This window comes from Littorina saxatilis, linkage group LG12 (genome assembly GCF_037325665.1).
Source record: "Littorina saxatilis isolate snail1 linkage group LG12, US_GU_Lsax_2.0, whole genome shotgun sequence".
In the NCBI taxonomy this organism is placed as follows: Eukaryota; Metazoa; Mollusca; class Gastropoda; order Littorinimorpha; family Littorinidae; genus Littorina; species Littorina saxatilis.
In genome coordinates this window covers 8,774,012-8,793,613 of record NC_090256.1, presented here as the reverse complement: position 1 = coordinate 8,793,613, position 19,602 = coordinate 8,774,012, and the positions used below count along the sequence as shown (strand labels likewise).

General features: G+C 50.4%; 1 protein-coding gene and 1 non-coding gene across 2 annotated transcripts in view; both read right to left on the bottom strand.

The window, feature by feature from the left end:
• Nucleotides 1-19,602, bottom strand: part of LOC138981193 (uncharacterized) — a 74,053-nt gene that overhangs the window by 24,334 nt on the left and 30,117 nt on the right. The window contains exons 12-18 of the mRNA XM_070354033.1: nt 17,969-18,166; nt 16,026-16,238; nt 15,361-15,627; nt 14,523-14,694; nt 13,239-13,371; nt 11,280-11,390; nt 10,530-10,710 (exon numbers count right to left, since the gene is read on the bottom strand). Coding sequence (XP_070210134.1) covers nt 10,530-10,710; nt 11,280-11,390; nt 13,239-13,371; nt 14,523-14,694; nt 15,361-15,627; nt 16,026-16,238; nt 17,969-18,166 — 1,275 coding nt within the window. The remainder of the gene's footprint in view (nt 1-10,529; nt 10,711-11,279; nt 11,391-13,238; nt 13,372-14,522; nt 14,695-15,360; nt 15,628-16,025; nt 16,239-17,968; nt 18,167-19,602) is intronic.
• LOC138983416 (5S ribosomal RNA) lies at nt 8,384-8,502 on the bottom strand. Its single transcript, XR_011461151.1, has one exon. It is a non-coding gene; the product is annotated as a 5S ribosomal RNA (ribosomal RNA).

Here is a 19,602-nt window from a genome sequence, read left to right as displayed (position 1 = left end):
ACCCCTGCCCCAAAGACGAAACGTCTCCAGCAGCCGAAGGGGGAGAAAAACAACAACCCTGCGACTGTTGGGTCAGCCCAGCCAACGAACCCCCGCCATTTATAGACTGAACAGGAACCCATCGGGTCTGATCAGAAAAGAAATGGTCTGGTCCGGTCGGGGGTGCCGGTCCGGTCCGGTAGGGTGGTCCGGTGTTCCGGTCCGGTGCCGGACCATCCGGAGGTCCCGTTCGGCACCGAACCATCGTACCCACAGAAGTGTTCGGGTGGTTAGGTCCGGACGTGGACATACCGTACCATCCGGACCCGTGGTCCGGTATGGTCCGGTTCGGTGCCAGACCACCCAGACCAACAGAGGTGGTCGGGTGGTCCGGCACCGGGCCATCCGGACCCGTAGGTCCGGACCCGTAGGTCCGGTACCATCCGGAGGTCCTGTTCGACATCGAACCATCCGTACGCACAAAAGTGTTCGGGTGGCTCGGTCCGGGCGTGGACGTACCGTACCATCCGGACCCGTAGGTCCGGTTCGGTGCCAGACCATCCGGACCAACAGAGGTGGTCGGGTGGTCCGGACCGGTCCGGTAGGGTGGTCCGGTGTTCCGGTCCGGTGTTCCGGTCCGGTCCCGTACCATCCGGAGGTCCCGTTCGGCACCGAACCATCCGTACCCACAGAAGTGTTCGGGTGGTTCGGTCCGGACGTGGACACACCGCACCATCCGGACCCGTAAGTCCGGTGGTCCGGTGCCAGACCATCCGGACCAACAGAGGTGGTCGGGTGGTCCGGTCCGGACCGGACCACCGGTCCAGTACCGGACCATCCGGACCCGTAGGTCCGGTCCGGTCCCGTACCATCCGGAGGTCCCGTTCGGCACCGAACCACCCGTACCCACAGAAGTGTTCGGGTGGCTCGGTCCGGACGTGGACATACCGTACCATCCGGACCCGTAGGTCCGGTTCGGTGCCAGACCATCCGGACCAACAGAGGTGGTCGGGTGGTCCGGACCGATCCGATAGGGTGGTCCGGTGTTCCGGTCCTGTGGTCCGGTCCCGTACCATCCGGAGGTCCCGTACGGCACCGAACCATCCGTACCCACAGAAGTGTTCGGGTGGTTCGGTCCGGACGTGGACCTACCGTACCATCCGGACCCGTAGGTCCGGTGGTCCGGTATGGTCCGGTTCGGTGACAGACCATCCGGACCAACAGAGGTGGTCGGGTGGTCCGGTTCGGACCGGACCACTGGTCCGGTACCGGACCATCCGAACCCGTAGGTTCGGTCCGGTCCCGTAGCATCCGGAGGTCCCGTTCGGTACCGAACCATCCGTACCCACAGAAGTGTTCGGGTGGCTCGGTCGGACGTGGACATACCGTACCATCCGGACCCGTAGGTCCGGCATGGTCCGGTTCGGTGCCAGACCACCCGGACCAACAGAGGTGGTCGAGTGGTCCGGCCCCGACCGGACCACTGGTCCGGTACCGTACCATCCGGACCCGTAGGTCCGGTGGTCCGGTTCGGTGCCAGACCACCCAGACCAACAGAGGTGGTCGGGTGGTCCGGTCCCGACCGAACCACTGGTCCCGTACCGTACCATCCGGACCCGTAGGTCCGGGGGTCCGGCAAGGGCCAGAGGTACTGTCCCGTGGGTCCCGTCCGGACCAAACCCGGAGGTCAAGTCCAGTCGGGACCCGTGGGTCCGGTTCGATCCCGACCCGTAAGCCTGGAACGTTCCGGACCCTTGGTCCGGACCATCCGTCACCCGAACACCAGACGCTAAGGAATGGCGTGGGGTCAAGACGGTCCGGTCGGAGGTGTCGGTCTGAGCAACAGAAACAATGTTCCCGTCGCCCTGACCATTCGACAGAAGTACCACGTTCTGTCGAACACCTCCACGTCCAGTAACTAGTCGGCCGGAGCGTCTTAACAAGAGGGACAGCCACCAGTCACACGGACGTCAGAGGGAACCGTAGTAGCAGTGGTCGTAGGCACGAAGCCTGAAACCCCTGCCCCCACAGGACCGCCCTGAACGGGGTCAATTCGCATCCCAACCCCAGCGGGGAGGGAATTCAGAGACCCCGTCATCTCCTCCGATCTCCCCCCCCAGGAGGCCGAAACTACTGTCGAAACAGCAGCAGACGACCCAGCGAGGGAGTTCAGAGGAGGACCCGTGTCCCTCCTGGCTTCCACAGCGGTGGAAACCGAGGAGGGCACAGGAGAGGCACCGGAAAATGGAAAATTTCTAAGTAAATTTTTACTTACCCGAATCACATAAAGCATTTGACTACGTCTGAGATGCTAGGTACTGAAAAAAAAAAAAAAAAAAAAAACGCTACCCATCAAAAAACAAACAAAGGGAAGCGACCCCTACCAAAAAGCTTGAATAGCTATGGTAACAGCCAGGTTCCCTGGGAGTTACCTCCCATATAGCTACTTCCTCTCTGTCACCACGTGACCGCTCATACGGCTTCAGAAAGACTAAAAACCACAAGCGGGGAAGGAGGGAGGGAATTCACTATGTGATTCGGGTAAGTATATTAATGAAATGAAAATTTACTTAGAAATTTTCCATTAAATTACATATTCTTACTCCGAATCACATAAAGCAGATAACATCAACATGGCGGTGGGCAAGAAATAAACTCAAACTCACCATCACGTTCTGGTCAGAACCTGACCAGCTGCTACAAGTGCAGGCAGAGCACGAGAGCCGTCCTGGCGGAGGGCAGAAATGTCCCGAAGATAATAATTCAGGAATATATCTTCAGAGCGCCAGTACGCAGTAGACAAAACATCATCGAGGCGCATGGAGCGTAGGACTGCGAGCGATGATGCCCATGCCCTCGTTTCATGGGCTCTGGGGGAGTCCAGGGGAAAGGCAGGCAGCGCCCCCCCCCTGTTTGTGCTACTCCAAACATAAGCTTGCCTTATCAGAGAAGTCACCCACCGGGCCAACGTAACCTTTGAGACATCTCTCTCCCGAGTTGTAAGAAGGGAGAGAAACAATAACTTCTGAGACTTGGAACGCAAGGGCTGAGTGCGCTCCAAGTACAAACGGAGGGCCCGAACAGGGCAGTTGGCCAAATCAGGGTCGTCCGGAGCCAACGCGTTGGTCAGTGCCTTGACTCTAACCAACGGAGAGGCCTGCCCCGGAGTCTGATTTTTGGCCAAAAAATCGGGACGGAAATGCAAAGAGACAGAGCCGTCCGACTCGAAAGAAATATCCTCTGGCAGACCCGACAGGGCGTGGACCTCGCTACCCCGCCGGGCCGTCGCCAACAGAAGAAGAAACAGCGTCTTCCGAGTAAGATTATGCAGACTAGCCTCCCGCAGCGGTTCGAACTCCGAAGATCGCAAGAATGCTAAGACCAGAAAAAGGTCCCACTTGGGGGACGGGCACCTGGACCTGGCCTGCTTGAGAGCAGCACCCTTGATTACTGCTGCAATCACACCCCCGACGTTAATAGATCTACCGATCTGCTTAAGCGTCGCAGAGATAGCTGAGCGCCGGACCCTCAAGGAGGAAACAGACGCACCCTGCGAAAAAAGAAAAGAGAGGTGGTTGGCCACCTGCATAGAGCGAGGCGCCACCGAACTCACCCCCTTCTCCAAGCACCAGGAGGCCCAGGACCTCCAGTGTGAGGCGTAAACAGACGCCGTGGACGCCCTGTGTGAGCGGTCCACCAGATCCAGCGTCAAGGATGACGCTCCCGAGCGCCTCAGTGAGTCCCGAACAACCTCCACACGTGAAGCTTCAGAAGACTGGGCTCCTCGTGTGGAATGCCTGTTCGGGGCTGCACGAGTTCCCCTCGCATAAGGGCGAGAGGAATGGGAGGCCCGTGGGCGAGCCGGAGCAGGTCCGGGAACCAGACCTGCGACGGCCACAGAGGGGCGACCAGCAGAAGAAGAGTCGGCCCCTCCAGCTCCGCCTTTCGAATTACTCGGCTGAGTAATGGGAAAGGCGGAAAGGCGTACGCCTCCAGGCCCGTCCAGGGAATGTCCAGAGCGTTTACTCGCCAAGCCTGAGGATCCGGGAATGGCGAGACAAACACCGGAAGCCTCTTCGAGAACCTTGTGGCAAAGAGGTCCACGAGAGGCTTTTGGACCTGAGCCCAAAGGCGCAGCAGTGCCCCGTGAGTGATGGTCCACTCTGACTGAAGCACTCTGCCGGAGCGACTGAGCTCGTCCGCCAGAGTGTTCAGCCTCCCTGGAAGGTACCTGGCTGAGATCGTGATGTGGTGAAGAGCACACCACTTCAGGATCTCGCAGGTCCTGTCCGAGAGAGACGGGGACCGCGAGCCTCCCTGCTTGTTGATATAGGCGGCCACAGTCGTGTTGTCTGTAAACAGACGAACATGCTTGGCCTGCAGGGAGGGCAGAAACTCGACTAGAGCTAGAGCTACTGCTTCCAGCTCTAGCAAGTTGATATGCCACTGGCTCTGTTCCTCCGACCACAGACCTGACACCGTGTGTAGGTCCGTGTGTGCCCCCCATCCCCGCAGAGAAGCATCTGTAAACAGATCCAAGTCTGGGGGAGGTAGGGCGATCGGAACTCCCTTGCTGATCCATTCCGTGTCCAGCCACGGAAGGGTCGCGGACTGGAACCATCCCTGGAGGGGGACGAGGGCGTTCCAGTCCACCTGAGGAGAGTCCACAAACGGCTTCAGCGCTGCCTGAAAAGGCCGTTTGTGGACCCTGCCCAGAGGAACCAACAGAGCCATGGACTCCATCTGCCCCAAGATGGAGGCGAGAGACCGGAGGGGCGCCTGCAGGAGAGGCAAAGTGGAGCGGATCTGAGCCTGGAGTTTGTCCACCCGACGCTGGGAGGGCTGGACAGTCCAGGCAACCGTGTCGAACGACATCCCGAGGTAGGTGAACGTTTGAGACGGGATCAGCTCCGACTTTGATCGGTTGATCGAGAAACCCAACAAGTGAGCCTCTCGAAGAACCGATTGGGTATGCTGCGAGCAGCCTATCTGGGATTGATTCAGAACGAGCCAATCGTCCAGATAGACCCGCAGACGAACCCCCTGCGACCTCGCCAGAGCGCAAAACTGTCTCACCACCATGGTAAAGATCCATGGTGCGAGAGACAGCCCGAAAGGGAGCGCGCGGAACTGGAAGACCTGATCTCCCCACCGGAAACGAAGCCATTTCCGGTCGGCCGGATGCATGAGAATGTGGAAATATGCATCCGTCAGGTCTATGGAGGTCGCCCAATCTCCTGGGCGCAGAGAGTCCCTGACCGTGGCCGGCGTCTCCATCTTGAACTTGATCTCTCTCAAAAAAGTGTTGAGGAGAGATAAGTCCAAGACGGGGCGCCACGCCCCTGAAGCTTTGGGGACGGCGAAAAGCCGGCCGTAAAACCCCAGTGAGCTTTGGTCCAGGACCCTCTCGACCGCGCCCTTCTGCACCAGGGAGACAATCTCCGCCTGAAGGACGGATCTTGCTTCCTGCGAGGAGGGGGGTCTGAAGAGCGGCGGATGTCGGGAAAGAGGTGCCTTCTCCTCCCGCCATAAGAGACGGAAGCCCGATCTCACAACTCCCACTATCCATTGGCTGTCTACTGATACCATCCAATGGGAAAGTGCCCGGGAGGGGCCTCCCGCCATCACCAGAGTGGAGGGCGGGAGGGTGGTGAGATCGGGAGCGCTTCATTGGGGGTGAGGCTTGCTACTCGAGCCGCCTCGTCCCCTTCCCGACGCCATCCGTTTCTTGCCGCCTCTAGAGCTCTGCTGTGCAGGTCTCTTCTGAGCAGGTTTGGGATGAGAGGCCGGCTGAGACTTCCCTTGCTGGGAAGGCTTAGCTTGCTTCATGCCCTGTAGAGTCATGTCCAGGAATTGAGAATCCTTGTTGGACTGAATCTCCTGTTGCCGAGCGACAAGCGCCATTTGGCTGAACAAGGAGCCCTCCACAACCGGCGACACTCTGAGAGTGTCTCTGGTAACCTGCTCTGCAAACTGAGAGTTGGCAAGAAACAACTCCCTCCTCGCCAAGACTGCGTGTGCGTACTGTAAAGAGGACAGACGAGTCTGTTCCTCGTTTACCTTAGCCAACGCTGTGAGGAGGGAGGAGACGTCGTCCGCGTTCTGCTCTTCGCTGAGCGTAAACGGGACTAAGTCGTCCGTCAAAGACCTAGAGAGAGCCCGAATCAGCGTGTCGGAAATTGAAGCCAATTCCAACAGCTGACGTCCGACTTCCTCCAGGGAGAGGAGAGTGCTATCTTTCACCGGAATGACTGAGTCGCCCTTGACTGGCTTGGCCAGAAGTGCTGTCAAGTCCGGCGTCACCGGCAAGACGGAACGCGGAAGTGCGTAAGACGCAACGAGGTTCCGGCTATGCCGAGGAAGCGCGAGCTTCCGCTGAGGCAATGGCACGAAAGTAGAAGTCTGTGCCATCGTCGCCAGCCAAGGCTGAGATTGTTCCGGAACTGTGCCGAAAGGCACCAGAAACGGAACAGGGTCCGAAGGCACACCACCTGTCCGCCTAGGCGCCGACGCCCAGACTTGCGACAGATGGTAGGCTATGGCGGGCGACTCCGCGAAGCGGAAGGAAGGATTAGCCTCCTTAGCAGGTAGGAAATCCGACATCGCCGAGGGTACCCCCGAAGTGGGAGCCACCGCCGCAGCCGTGCCCTCCGGGAAATAACGTGAAGTCACCTCAGCTGCTGTGTCCAGAATGACACGCAGCCTTGACGACATTCCCGAAGGAGGCTCTTCACTGGCCACTGATTGCACATCAGAGTGGTCACAGGAAGTGCCATGACCGTAGTCATCCAGAACGCTGGCGGCAGGATACGCGGGATGACCGGAAACCGGAAACCCGTAATCCTGGAAGTGATCCCGACTTGAACCCTGACTAAAGTGCATAGGGTAAGACGGAAACCCATCCGAAGCCACCGGATGTACGTGGGAGGAAGTCGCGACCCCGTCCGGGGGAAGTGACAGCCTGCCTGGTTGAAGCGCCGGAAGCGCAAAAACCTCACGCCGTTGATCCCTCTCCTGCAGCCAAGCGGACGTGCTAGGATGAGAGACAGCGTGTCCGGCCGAAGCCGGAAGTGCAGACGTCGAAACCGCCGGGGGCGGAAACGACGAATGCGAGAACTGCGGCTGAGAGCCGTAAAGCCCGGAGGCCAGTTCTCGGTCAAACCCGTCACTGCGGCACTGGGTGCGGGCTAGTGAGGGCAGACACCGAAGCTGAGCGACAGATTCACCATACGGAGTACTGTTGCCAGTAGAGAGCAGGGAGTGACCCCGAGCCAATGAACCGTTTCCCGTGAGGGAATGTCCGAACGCCTCACGAGGGCTGCCAGACCGGTCCGACTTACTTGAGACGCCTGTGGTAGAGGCGGAAGCAGCCTGAGCATGCAGACCGGAAGCCGAGGTAACCACCACGGAAGCGAGGGAACGCACCCCCCCCATCTCCGCAGGAAGGAAAGCGCTAGCGGAAGGAGACGCTCGTTGCATTTCAGTCTGAACCATGGAACGTATCTCTGGGAGTAACGAACTCAAAAAGGAGGCAACGATAGCCCCTTGCTCCGGAGCCGCAGAGGGCGGCGGCGGAGTAACGGCAGAAGTACTAGGACGAGAAACAGTACTAGGACCAGGCGGTGAAATGGGCACCGTCAAAATGGTATTGCGTGCTTCATCCGACACGACCACCAAAGGCTTGGTGCTAGAAGATTTAGGTTTCACTTTGCCCTTCAAATCGGATTTACCCTTACGTTTGTCTGGATCAGCCATGCTGACGAACAACGAAAACGTAAACAAGCAAAAAATTTCACAAGGAAAGTTACTGAAAATGAACGTAAACACGAACCGCAAGCAGTAACTAACACGCAGAAACAAACCAAACTTGCAACAAAACAGTGAACAAGCACAGGTTAAACGCCACAGACAGCAAGTCAGCCAAGCTGACAGAAGCAAAATGGCAACACGCACGTGTTACTGACACACAGAGTCCAAGGGACAAAATATCAGCAACAGCAGGCGAAAACGAACAAAAACCACAGAAAAAACAGAACGGGCTCACCAAACGAAGCCCTGACAGGAGAACGATGGGTTACGTGGCCGGCAAGTGAACAACTCCACCAAAGGCAGCCACAGAAAGCGCACAAAATTTCCAACACAACCTCTCTGCAAGACGCTGAAGTCAGTATGAGCGGTCACGTGGTGACAGAGAGGAAGTAGCTATATGGGAGGTAACTCCCAGGGAACCTGGCTGTTACCATAGCTATTCCAAGCTTTTTGGTAGGGGTCGCTTCCCTTTGTTTGTTTTTTGATGGGTAGCGTTTTTTTTTTTTTTTTTTTTTTCAGTACCTAGCATCTCAGACGTAGTCAAATGCTTTATGTGATTCGGAGTAAGAATATGTAATTTAAAGGAAGATTTTAATGCCAACTGCACCCGGTGTTCCCAGGCGGTCACCCATCCAAGTACTAACCGGGCCCGACGTTGCTTAACTTCGGTGGTCGGACGAGAACCGGTGTTTACAACGTGGTATGGCCGTTGGCTGTCAAAACCTGAGTCTCTCCAGTAGCCCCTAGATCGGATTCACCAACCCCCAAAGAGGGTTGGGAATCGACCTGCCCCCGGATTCGAGCCAGGGAGGAGAAGGAAACCTTCCCCCCAGGCTTGAAACCGGGAGGAGCTGAAGCCTGAGACTGAGGGCCGGACAACGGCGTCGAAGGGGGGGAAGCCTGTTCCACTGAAGGAGAAGGAGAAAGAAGCTTTTTCTTTCTCCTCGACCTTCCCCGAACCTTCGACGGCGCAGCCCCGCCCGAAGTCCCAGGCTCAAGCCCAGCCTGTTTGAGCAAGCTCGCATTGAGCTTGCTCAAACAGGCTTTCTCCGCCCTCCCTCGCCGCAAACGCAAAGCGTTTGGGGAGGGAGAGTCGGAGCGCCGAAAGATCCCCTTCTCCGTGCGTGAAACATGACGCTGGGCGCCCGGAGAAGGGTTGCCCCCGGCAGACTCTGGTTCCGTAGAACCAGAGCCCAAAACAGGACGAGACATCCTACCTCGCCCTGTACGTACCCTTAAAGACCGAGAATTAACAAAATTCAAAGAAAATTTAGGTCAATACTCAAGTGAATGCGGCGAAACGAGAAGCAGACGACCGGTCACCACGAAGTAGGACGGGAGGCACGCCGAGTCCGCCACACAAAAACGGAGGCACAAGTTGAAGGAAACACAACGTAGCCTCAAGCCAGAAGTGGAATAACACACAATAATCCAACAGGTGATAGTCCACACAGAAAAGAAGCCTCTTAGTCCAAAATAATCCGGGAGCGTAGCAGAAACACAGCCGGTCTGACACGCGCGAAAAAAGAAAGAGGACGCGCCACCTACATCCTGTAAGGGGGAAGCACTCGGACAGTGCTTGGGATCCACGGTGGCGCATGGTTATGGGAGATAATTGTACCCACGCAGCGTTTTGTCCAATTTTTTCGGCCTATAATAGATTATGTGCAAGAATAGTACTGTCGAGGTAAGTGTTATATTGACTAATAGGCCGTGAAAAGTAGGATATGCGCCGAAATGGCTGCGATCTGCTGGTCGATGTGAATGCGTGATGTATTGTGTAAAAAAATTCCATCTCACACGGCATAAATAAATCCCTGCGCCTTGAATATGTGCGCGATATAAATTGCATAAAATAAAAATTTAAAAAATTAAAAATAAATCCCTGCGCTTAGAACTGTACCCATGGAATATGCGCGATATAAGCCTCATATTGATTGATTGATTGATCACGTTCTGGGGCTCAAGGCTGTGTGCGGTATGCCAAAATGGACCCACATACCATCTTTTACAATTTTCTCGCATAATCAAACACAATGTCTTGATGTTAAGTACCAAAATAGAAAGAATTCTCCCCCTCGCCAAGACTAATAGACTTCCATGTAGGCTTTCGATGTAATTAGTTCACAGACCTGGGAATCCCTGTTTTGCACTTGGAGTATTCTCAAACAAACTTGGTGTATTTTCAGAAAAATGAGCGTACTCCACACAGCATTTGAACATCCACGATTTAAACATGCTTCACCCGCGCCTGTCGTACCATTTATTAAGTTTACCAAAACATTAAAAACAAATGCTTCTTTCAATGTTTTCTGACAAAAACTGTAATCATGTGTCAAAGTATTGGATCGGCTTCAGGATGTGCTTGTGAAGAAAAGTTGTCTAGGAATGTTTCTCGCCGTATTGTTTTTCCACTGACCGTACTGATCGTATTCTAGACAATAATGCGTACAAAATATGGCGAAATCGTATGGGTTCCCAGGTCTGAGTTCACGTGCAGGACTTGATGTGAGCTTGATCAAGGGCAACGCTTTCCTGCCTGGGGAATGCTCAAAATTAATTCCAATTTTTTGGTGGTAGTTTTTGACTCCTTACATGAAAGTCTATGGAACTTGGCATTTTTTCAAACGGATAACTGCCTGAGACATGACTGAAAGCCCTAGGGGCTCAGTGCACCTGGACGTGACAAGTTCAGTAACTTTAAATCAACCGTACTTGCAACCCAACTTCACAAGACAGACCTGACATGGAAATGCAGTCTGCGGTGGTTTTCAGTGTAGCAGTCAGACCGTCCAACTCAAGGTGAGCATCTTGAAAGAACTGCCCAATCTGCTCCCCTTTCGGCACGTGATGACCTTCCAGTGACCTTGCTCGAGTCAGCAGCTGATTCATCTCTCGTTGGTTACGATCGAAAGTAGACAGCTGGAAAAAATAATGAGTTATGTGTCAGAGTGAAAAGAGTTTACCATGTAAAAAGATTTGAAAGAAGAATCAGCAGCTTTCAGCTATTTCAAAGTGTGAACGACGAAGAAGAAGAAGAAGCTATTTCAAAGCAAATCCTGATGCATCTCAAACACAATAGGTTACACAGTAGAGAGAAAAACCAGTTGCACTTTTTCAGAGTTTAAAAAAACAGGAATATCTTTCCTCACAAAGGGTGCACAGCGGAACGCTCACTGCCCTCTTTTAAGACCTAAAAAAATCAGGACTTAAAAAGGAGGTGGTCTTAAAATCGGAGTAAATTTACAGAGCTTCTGAACAGAAAGTCTGAGAAAACAAGGTCTTAAAAGGGAGAATGTCTTAAAAGAAGGTTCCACTGTTTTGGCACACAATGCCTGTCTCGTCCGTCTCACCCCTCGTTCCCTCTCTCTTGTTCTCTCTTTCCAGCTTGCTGAATCTCTGTCTCTGTCTGCCTGTACCGACCTGCCTGCTTGCCTGTCTCCCCTTTTCTCTCTATCACACTACACACAAGCACACACCAACAGACTCACCAATGATTTGAGACTGTCAACATCGTGTTCAGTAACTGCAGCAGAGATCTGTTCCATCAGCACCAACCATTCCCCCGCCGTCACATCCACCAAGATACGTAGTTTGTTGCACTGCAGTTATAATATCACATTACAATTAGCATGTCAGATGCCAATAAAGGAGACAAATATGTATGTCACACGCTTTCCTTCTTTGCCACTACTAAAGCAAACGTGTGCAAGATTGTATGTTACACGCTTTGGAGCATGTGCAAGAACGGATTCAAACTCGAAATCGTCCCTCCAAAAGCCCCAAAATGCACACACGACTTTTATTTCTCCTGCTGTTGTCGTGTCTTCTCTTTACAAATTCTTCAACGCTGAGAATACTGAAAACGGCATCCCAGACTACAGTACTGTTTCCATACGCGAGTTTAGCTTCCCTTGGAAAGTGGCTCGCTCAGGAGGCATGTTAGTCTGAAACTAGAAGGACAGAGTTCTGAACATAGATGACAAAGACCCCGGAAAGAACAAACATTTCGCGGATGCAGACACAGAAAGACGTCATGAAGAATGGAATGCTTCAAAAGATACAGACTGTGACGATGACTGTGATGTCATTCACATATACCGAGACGTCATTCATAGTTGTTCGTTCACTTTCGTCAAAAAGTAGATCTCTCCACAATGGCTGCTCCTGTGTTTAGGTTTATCAAGCGTGAGTACGCAAAACGTGTTTGTTCTCTCCTCTGTTGAAGCTGTGAGACATAATCGCCATTACGAGCTAGTCGTGTGACAGAGAGTGAGTGAGAGAGAGAGAGAGAGAGCACTTGTGTTATTCTGTAACACTGGTGATTCTCTGAGTACGGTTCAAGTAAAGGAACTCGACTGCTGCTGTTTCACTCCGGCTAAAGCCGTCGTGAAACATCTACAGTCTGTGTGCAAGAAAACTCTCTGTCACACGACTAGCTCGTAATAGCGAGTAATGTATGTATTTGAAAAAGTATAACGCAATGCAAAAAATACCATTATAACAAAACTCAGGAAATCTCCAATAATCCTGAAACTCTCTCTCTCTTCATTTTTCTCTCTCCGTACCCTCTCACTTCTCTCCTTTTTGTTTGCATTTAGTCAGGACTGTGATGACAGAAACCTCAAATGATTCTGAAACTCTCTCTCTGTTCTTCTCCTCCCCCCCCCCCCCCCCCCCTCTTCAGTTCTCTCTCTTCCTTTACTTGAACCGTACTCAGAGAATCACCAGTGTTACAGTATAACACAAGTGCTCTCTCTCTCTCTCTCACTCATTTTCTCTCTTCTCTGCCCTCACCTAATTTTCACTCATACAATAATTACACCCACCACCCCCCTTCACACATAAACACATACGCACACAGAAAATAGTTTTGATCCCCCCCCCCCCCCTCAGTCACACCACCACCCCACCTGCGAAATAATCTTCACACCTTCACAAGCACATTCACTCAGCAAAAAACAACAACAAACAAACAAACAAAAAGGCATATAATGGTCTGGGTGGCCGAGTGGTAAACGCACTTGCCTCGGAAGCGAGAGGTTGCGAGTTCGACCCTGGGTCAGGGCGTTAGCAATTTTTACCCCCTTTCCTAACCTAGGTGGTGGGTTCAAGTGCTAGTCTTTCGGATGAGACGAAAAACCGTCCCGTCGTGTACACTACATTGGGGTGTGCACGTTAAAGATCCCACGATTGACAAAAGGGTCTTTTCTGGCAAAATTGTAGAGGCATAGATAAAAATGTCCACCAAATACCCGTGTGACTTGGAATAAAGGCCGTGAAAGGTGAATGCTCGCCCTAATAGGCTTGAGGTTTGCTGGCCGATGTGAATGCGTGATATATTGTGTAAAACATTCCATCTCACACGGCAGAAATTAATATGTAAAGCGCTTAGAGAACGTTGAGCGCTATATAAATCTCCCCATACAATATAAATGACCAATACTCACAGCAGTGGTCCAGTCGTCCACAAGGACCCTGAGGGAGCTGGTCTGACCCTTGTCACCAGCGGCAACGAACCTGGCCGCCTCGATCACCAGTGGAGCCAGGCGGTCCATCTCCACCGTCAGTTGTCGCATCTCACTGTGCAGACATCCATATCTGAATGCTACTGTCACTTCGTTTGTTTTAACTCATTGTCTCCCAGGTACGGATATATCCGTACCCACTCATATGGCTCTATCTGACCAGGTACGGATATATCCGCTCAGATTGTTAGCTTCAGTCGCTTTTTGTAACGTCGATCTAACGCCTGCATTCCAGGGTGTTGATACATGCAGTTACTACAATTCTGAGTGACCTGCTGCACCACAGCTGGTCTCGGCAAAACAAAACTTGGTCAACATAGGTGGGGTAGAAAGTGTTAAAACATCAACAAACCTAACTAGATACAGTCCTTGTCGTGAATTGCTCGTATATCTTACCACCTTGATTAACAGTGGTGCCAGCTGAGCTTCCTCCACTGTCAGTTGATGAAGTTCACTTTGGAAAAATCCATATCTAAACGCTACTATTACTTCATTTTGTCTCATAGATGATGTTCAGAAAAAAACTGTCAAGGTTTTATGGGTTGTAGAAGAGTTCCTTTCCCTTGCTTTTCCATTGTAACACTGAGGCAAGCTACATGTGACATTGCAGGCCAACCACAAGAGAATGGTGTCAGGGCCGGACCCAGGGGGGGGGTTCCAGAGGTTCCGGAACCCCACCCCTGGAAAAAGCATGTACCTTGCTTTGAGTGTTTTTTTATTATTATTTTTTTAAAAATAAATTTTGTGTGTCTCTAACAAATTTTATTCAATGTGAAATCCGATGAGAAAAAGGTACCCCCCCCCCCCCCCACCAAAACAATGCTGTTCTTAACCCTCAAAACAAGGCCCAGAATGCACCAGATTGCACAGATTTTAACTGTTTTTCAAAATTTTTCCGGGGGAGCATGCCCCCGGACCCCCCTAGTTCACGCGCCTGCTTTGCAGGCGCGCGCTTGTGGCTTTGCCACTTCGCTGATTTGCCCCCCCCAAAAAGGAGGAACCCCCCCCTTACAACTCATTTGGTCCGGCCCTGCACGGTGTGTCTCTGCACGCGGCAGCGATATGAGCCAGCGAAACCATGCAAAAGATGGACATCCCACTGAGAGGTCCAGCCCAGCATATCCCCTGTCCACATGGCCACACCTGCACTGTCCCCCCCCCCCCCCCTTAAAATAAAATAACCCCCAAAACAACAACGGTACACACCTTTTCCTTGCGGCATGGTGGCAGTGGTCAAGCAGACTTAGGGCCACCTCCCCCAGGTGAGAGGTCCAGCCCAGCACGTCCCCGTTCCACCTGGCCACATCGGCACTGTCTCTGCCCATTGCTGCCGCCATCAGTTCATCTCCACACTTCTGCAGCATGACTGTTGCTTCCTCTGTAACAAGTTAGCAGAAAGATATGCTCTGAAGCAAAAACAAAGAAACAAACAAATGAATGAATGAATGAACTAGTAACCAACCTACTAGCCAGCCAGCAAACCATCTATCCATCTGACTGGCCAATAAACTTCAGTCTATGATTCTTAAGTGCAGCTGGTCAAGCATTTTCAAAATGTCTGCATTCTGTTCTGCACTTTTACAACAACAAAAGAAATAGACAAATTGCCCTATCTTCATCAAAACAAAGGTGATCTCTTGAGATTCCCTGGTCTACAATACACCTGGGCAGCGGTGCACGCAGCGAATGTGGGTCCCACCCACTTGGGTCGCAGCGTCGGATTGGTTGAAATGGACTGGGACCCACTTTTGATTGGTTCACCTCAGCCCTGACAACGTCAACCAACATTCCCTGCTTGCATGCCATTGGACTAGCACCAGCTGATGATTTTCAAACCATTGGACCACCAGTGTCTACTCTTACACTGGAACCCCCTTTTTAACATCCCCACCCTCTTTTCTAAGATTTTCTGTTTATTGCCTGTGTAAACCTACTCCCCTTTTGAATATACCCTCCTATTGAAGACCTGGTTTTCTGAGATTGTTGGAGGTCGTAAAAGGGGGATTCCACTGTATTGCAGAGAAAAACATGACAGGCTGCTCACCTTTATTCTGATCAACACCAGGGGACCTTATTGTTGACTGACTTTTCACTCGTTTTTTCTTTTCTCTTTCTCCCTGCCGTTGGGGTTCTGCAGCTTCAGTAACAGCAGTAACATCCGTAGCTTCTTCTCTGGTCTTTGGCACTGCAGCATTCAGTGAGCTGGCACTGATTTTGCCGACAATTCCAGCTGAAGAATCGGCTCCTGTCACCTGACCTGCTCGTTCCCTCTCTTCCTGAACAGCATTCCTTGCATCTGCCACTCGTTCTCCTGTTTGCATAAAATACGAATGGGAATATCAATTCAACTTGTCACCTGCTAAAGTTTTTGCTAAATGTTAATTATGTAGGTTTGCTGACAGATCTATATAAAAACAGGAAACAAACTTGGATCAGAAGTAATTCTAGACACACGTACAGTACTTGTTGGTCTATTTATTTATCGCTCTCACTTGCAGTCACCATTGTTTTGTGCTTGCGTGTACACATGATGGGGGATAAGGCACAAGCAGGTCTACACATAAGTTGACCTGGGAGATCGGAAAAATCTCCACCCTTTATTAACCCGCCAGGCGCGGCTGGTATTTGAACCCACGAGCTTCCGCTTGGGAGGTTGGCTTTTTAACCACTACGCCATTACGCCTGTCTAAATTGACGCTCCGAACTCACCAGTAGATGGTTTGTCTGACAAAAGATGCTGCCTACGGACTCGCTGCCTCGCTGGGTTCAGCAGGTCAACATGGTTGTCTCCCTTCACACCCTGACGCAGGTCAGCGGCTGCATCCAGCAAGAGACCCAGTCGTCGGTGAAGCGTATCTACCACACGGACGTGGCTGAGATCATCCAGGGCTGCTCGGCTGGCGTCCTTCACGCCCTGCCTTGCTGAAATACATAGTGTGTATAGTGACGATGGGCGGGGATATAGCTCAGTTGGTAGCGCGCTGGATTTGTATTTAGTTGGCCGCTGTCAGCGTGAGTTCGATCCCAGGTTCGGCGAAAATTTATTTCACAGAGTCAACTTTGTGTGCAGACTCTCTTCGGTGTCCGAACCTCCCCCCGTGTACACTACATTGGGTGTGCACGTTAAAGATCCCACGATTGACAAAAGGGTCTTTCCTGGCAAAATTGCTTAGGCACAGTTAATAATTGTCTACCTATACCCGTGTGACTTGGAATAATAGGCCGTGAAAGGTAAATATGCGCCGAAATGGCTGCAATATACTGGCCGTATAAAATTTCATCTCACACGGCACCACCGCAGAGTGCCTAGAACTGTACCCAGGGAATATGCGCGATATAAGACTCATTGATTGATTGATTGAAGAGAGGTGTGTTGTTTTCACAGTGATCAAAGATGTTTCATTGTCTGGATTCACAGCAAATTCTGTGGGTAAAAATGAAACAGCTAGTTCTGGAGAAAACTTTCAAATTAAGCACAAACAAACTGCCAAAAATAAAAAATGAAAATTAACTGCCAAGCAGACCAACAAAATATATAGAGTTGTTTCATGACATTTACGTGTTCAGTAAAAATCACAGACATCTCACAAAGCCCAACAAATATTGTTTATCAAAATTGAGGCAAATGAACAAACAACCACACAAAGTATAGGATGTACACTTAGTGTCACAAATAATTAACATCACAGGAATTTTAGTATAATGAGCGATGAATTCATACTGCCGAATAGGATTTTTCTGTTTGAAATTAAGCGTCCACCCAGACCTACTAATTCCTTCAAAGAAAATATGTACGGTTGTACCTGCCTTGAAAACAAACCATTGAGACCAAAAGTGTCCCTTCATTGCAGGTGGCCTTTCCTGACAGGTATACTTTGGTCAAGATAATACACAAAGAGTCAACAGGTTTCTTTTACCAGGAGGTATCAATCCCCTCATCTGAGGGGCCTCAGATCGCAAGTACCTTGTACCGTACCTTATACTGTTTAAGTTGGAGCACAAAAAACTGCACCATCACATATACTTCCTTCACGTTGTTTTATTCTGTGATTTACTTAATTCCATCTGCTGCACGTTTTTAACAAATGTACTAGTACTAACCTCACGTCATTATTATTCTGTGAACTGTTTGCTGTGAGTAACCCGATTCCATCTGCTGCACTTTGCATCACATGTTCTACCCTCACGTTGTTATTATTCTGTGAACTGTTTGCTACGTTGTTATTATTCTGTGAACTGTTTGCTGTGAGTAACCCGATTCCATCTGCTGCACTTTGCATCACATGTACTACCCTCACGTTGTTATTATTCTGTGAACTGTTTGCTACGTTGTTATTATTCTGTGAACTGTTTGCTGTGAGTAACCTGACTCCATCTGCTGCACTTTGCATCATATGTACTACCCTCACGTTGTTATTATTCTGTGAACTGTTTGCTGTAAGTAACCTGACTCCATCTGCTGCACTTTGCATCACATGTACTACCCTCACGTCTCTTTCATTTTAGAAGCACATGTTTCCGACACACCCCTCGCTAGTGACTGGCCCCTCTAATGTTTGTCAGAAGTTTTGGCAAGGGTAGTCACTCCACACAACCCATACAAACCCGACAGAGTTATTTTCGGAAATGGTCTATTGTTTGGTGTGAGTTACCTGATTCCATCTGCTGCACATAGACCATGAGGCCGTTACGGAACACAGGGTCGCAGTGATGATCGACGACGCGTGTGGCTACCTGCGTCATGCGTCGCGTATGTGCCAGAAGTTTTTGAAGACCCGCCTTCGCCTCATCTTCATCCTTCTCCGCCAGCTTTCCTCGCACAATGTTCACTCCCTGACGCATGCGCTGCTCTGAAATTTGTTGCAATGTTATGGTCATTTCACTGTTATGGTCATTTCACTGTTATGGTCATTTCACTGTTATGGTCATTTCACTGTTATGGTCATTTCACTGTTATGGTCATTTCACTGTTATGGTCATTTCACTGTTATGGTCATTTCACTGTTATGGTCATTTCACTGTTATCTTTCATCGTACAGTGGAGCCCCCCTTTTAAGACATCCAAATATTAAGGAAAATCGGGTCTTAAACAGGGGTAAATTTACAGAGGTTGTGAACAGAAAATCGGGTCTTAAACAGGGGTAAATTTACAGAGGTTGTGAACAGAAAATCGGGTCTTAAACAGGGGTAAATTTACAGAGGTTGTGAACAGAAAATCGGGTCTTAAACAGGGGTAAATTTACAGAGGTTGTGAACAGAAAATCGGGTCTTAAACAGGGGTAAATTTACAGAGGTTGTGAACAGAAAATCGGGTCTTAAACAGGGGTAAATTTACAGAGCAGAAAATCGGGTCTTAAACAGGGGTAAATTTACAGAGGTTGTGAACAGAAAATCGGGTCTTAAACAGGGGTAAATTTACAGAGGTTGTGAACAGAAAATCGGGTCTTAAACAGGGGTAAATTTACAGAGGTTGTGAACAGAAAATCGGGTCTTAAACAGGGGTAAATTTACAGAGGTTGTGAACAGAAAATCGGGTCTTAAACAGGGGTAAATTTACAGAGCAGAAAATCGGGTCTTAAACAGGGGTAAATTTACAGAGGTTGTGAACAGAAAATCGGGTCTTAAACAGGGGTAAATTTACAGAGGTTGTGAACAGAAAATCGGGTCTTAAACAGGGGTAAATTTACAGAGGTTGTGAACAGAAAATCGGGTCTTAAACAGGGGTAAATTTACAGAGGTTGTGAACAGAAAATCTGAGTAAACAGGGGTCTGTACAGGAAGAGAGTCTTAAATTGAAGGGGGGGGGGGGGGGTTTCACTGTATTCAGTTACATATCCCTTGCTCAAAACATGGGATAGAAAACTGAGGAATATTTAAACAAAGACAAGGCAGTTTCGAACCATGCATCAACCATTTGCTGCTATTTGCACTCCCAATTTCCTTTCTGCTTTTATATGCCTCAATAAATATGCAGTAATGCACACACATAACATTCTGTGCTAATGTATAGCATTTAGAAATATAACAGGAAGTTAGAATTTCCATATGACTTCAAAAGTTCCTAAAATAATCTCTCAAACCCCTAATTTTCAACAAACCAATTTAGCGTCAAACACAGTGCTGTACTATGACTCAAACTGATTTAGCGTCAAACACAGTGCTGTACTATGACTCAAACCGATTTAGCGTCAAACACAGCGTCAAACACAGTGCTGTACTATGACTCAAACCAATTTAGCGTCAAACACAGCGTCAAACACAGTGCTGTACTATGACTCAAACCGAT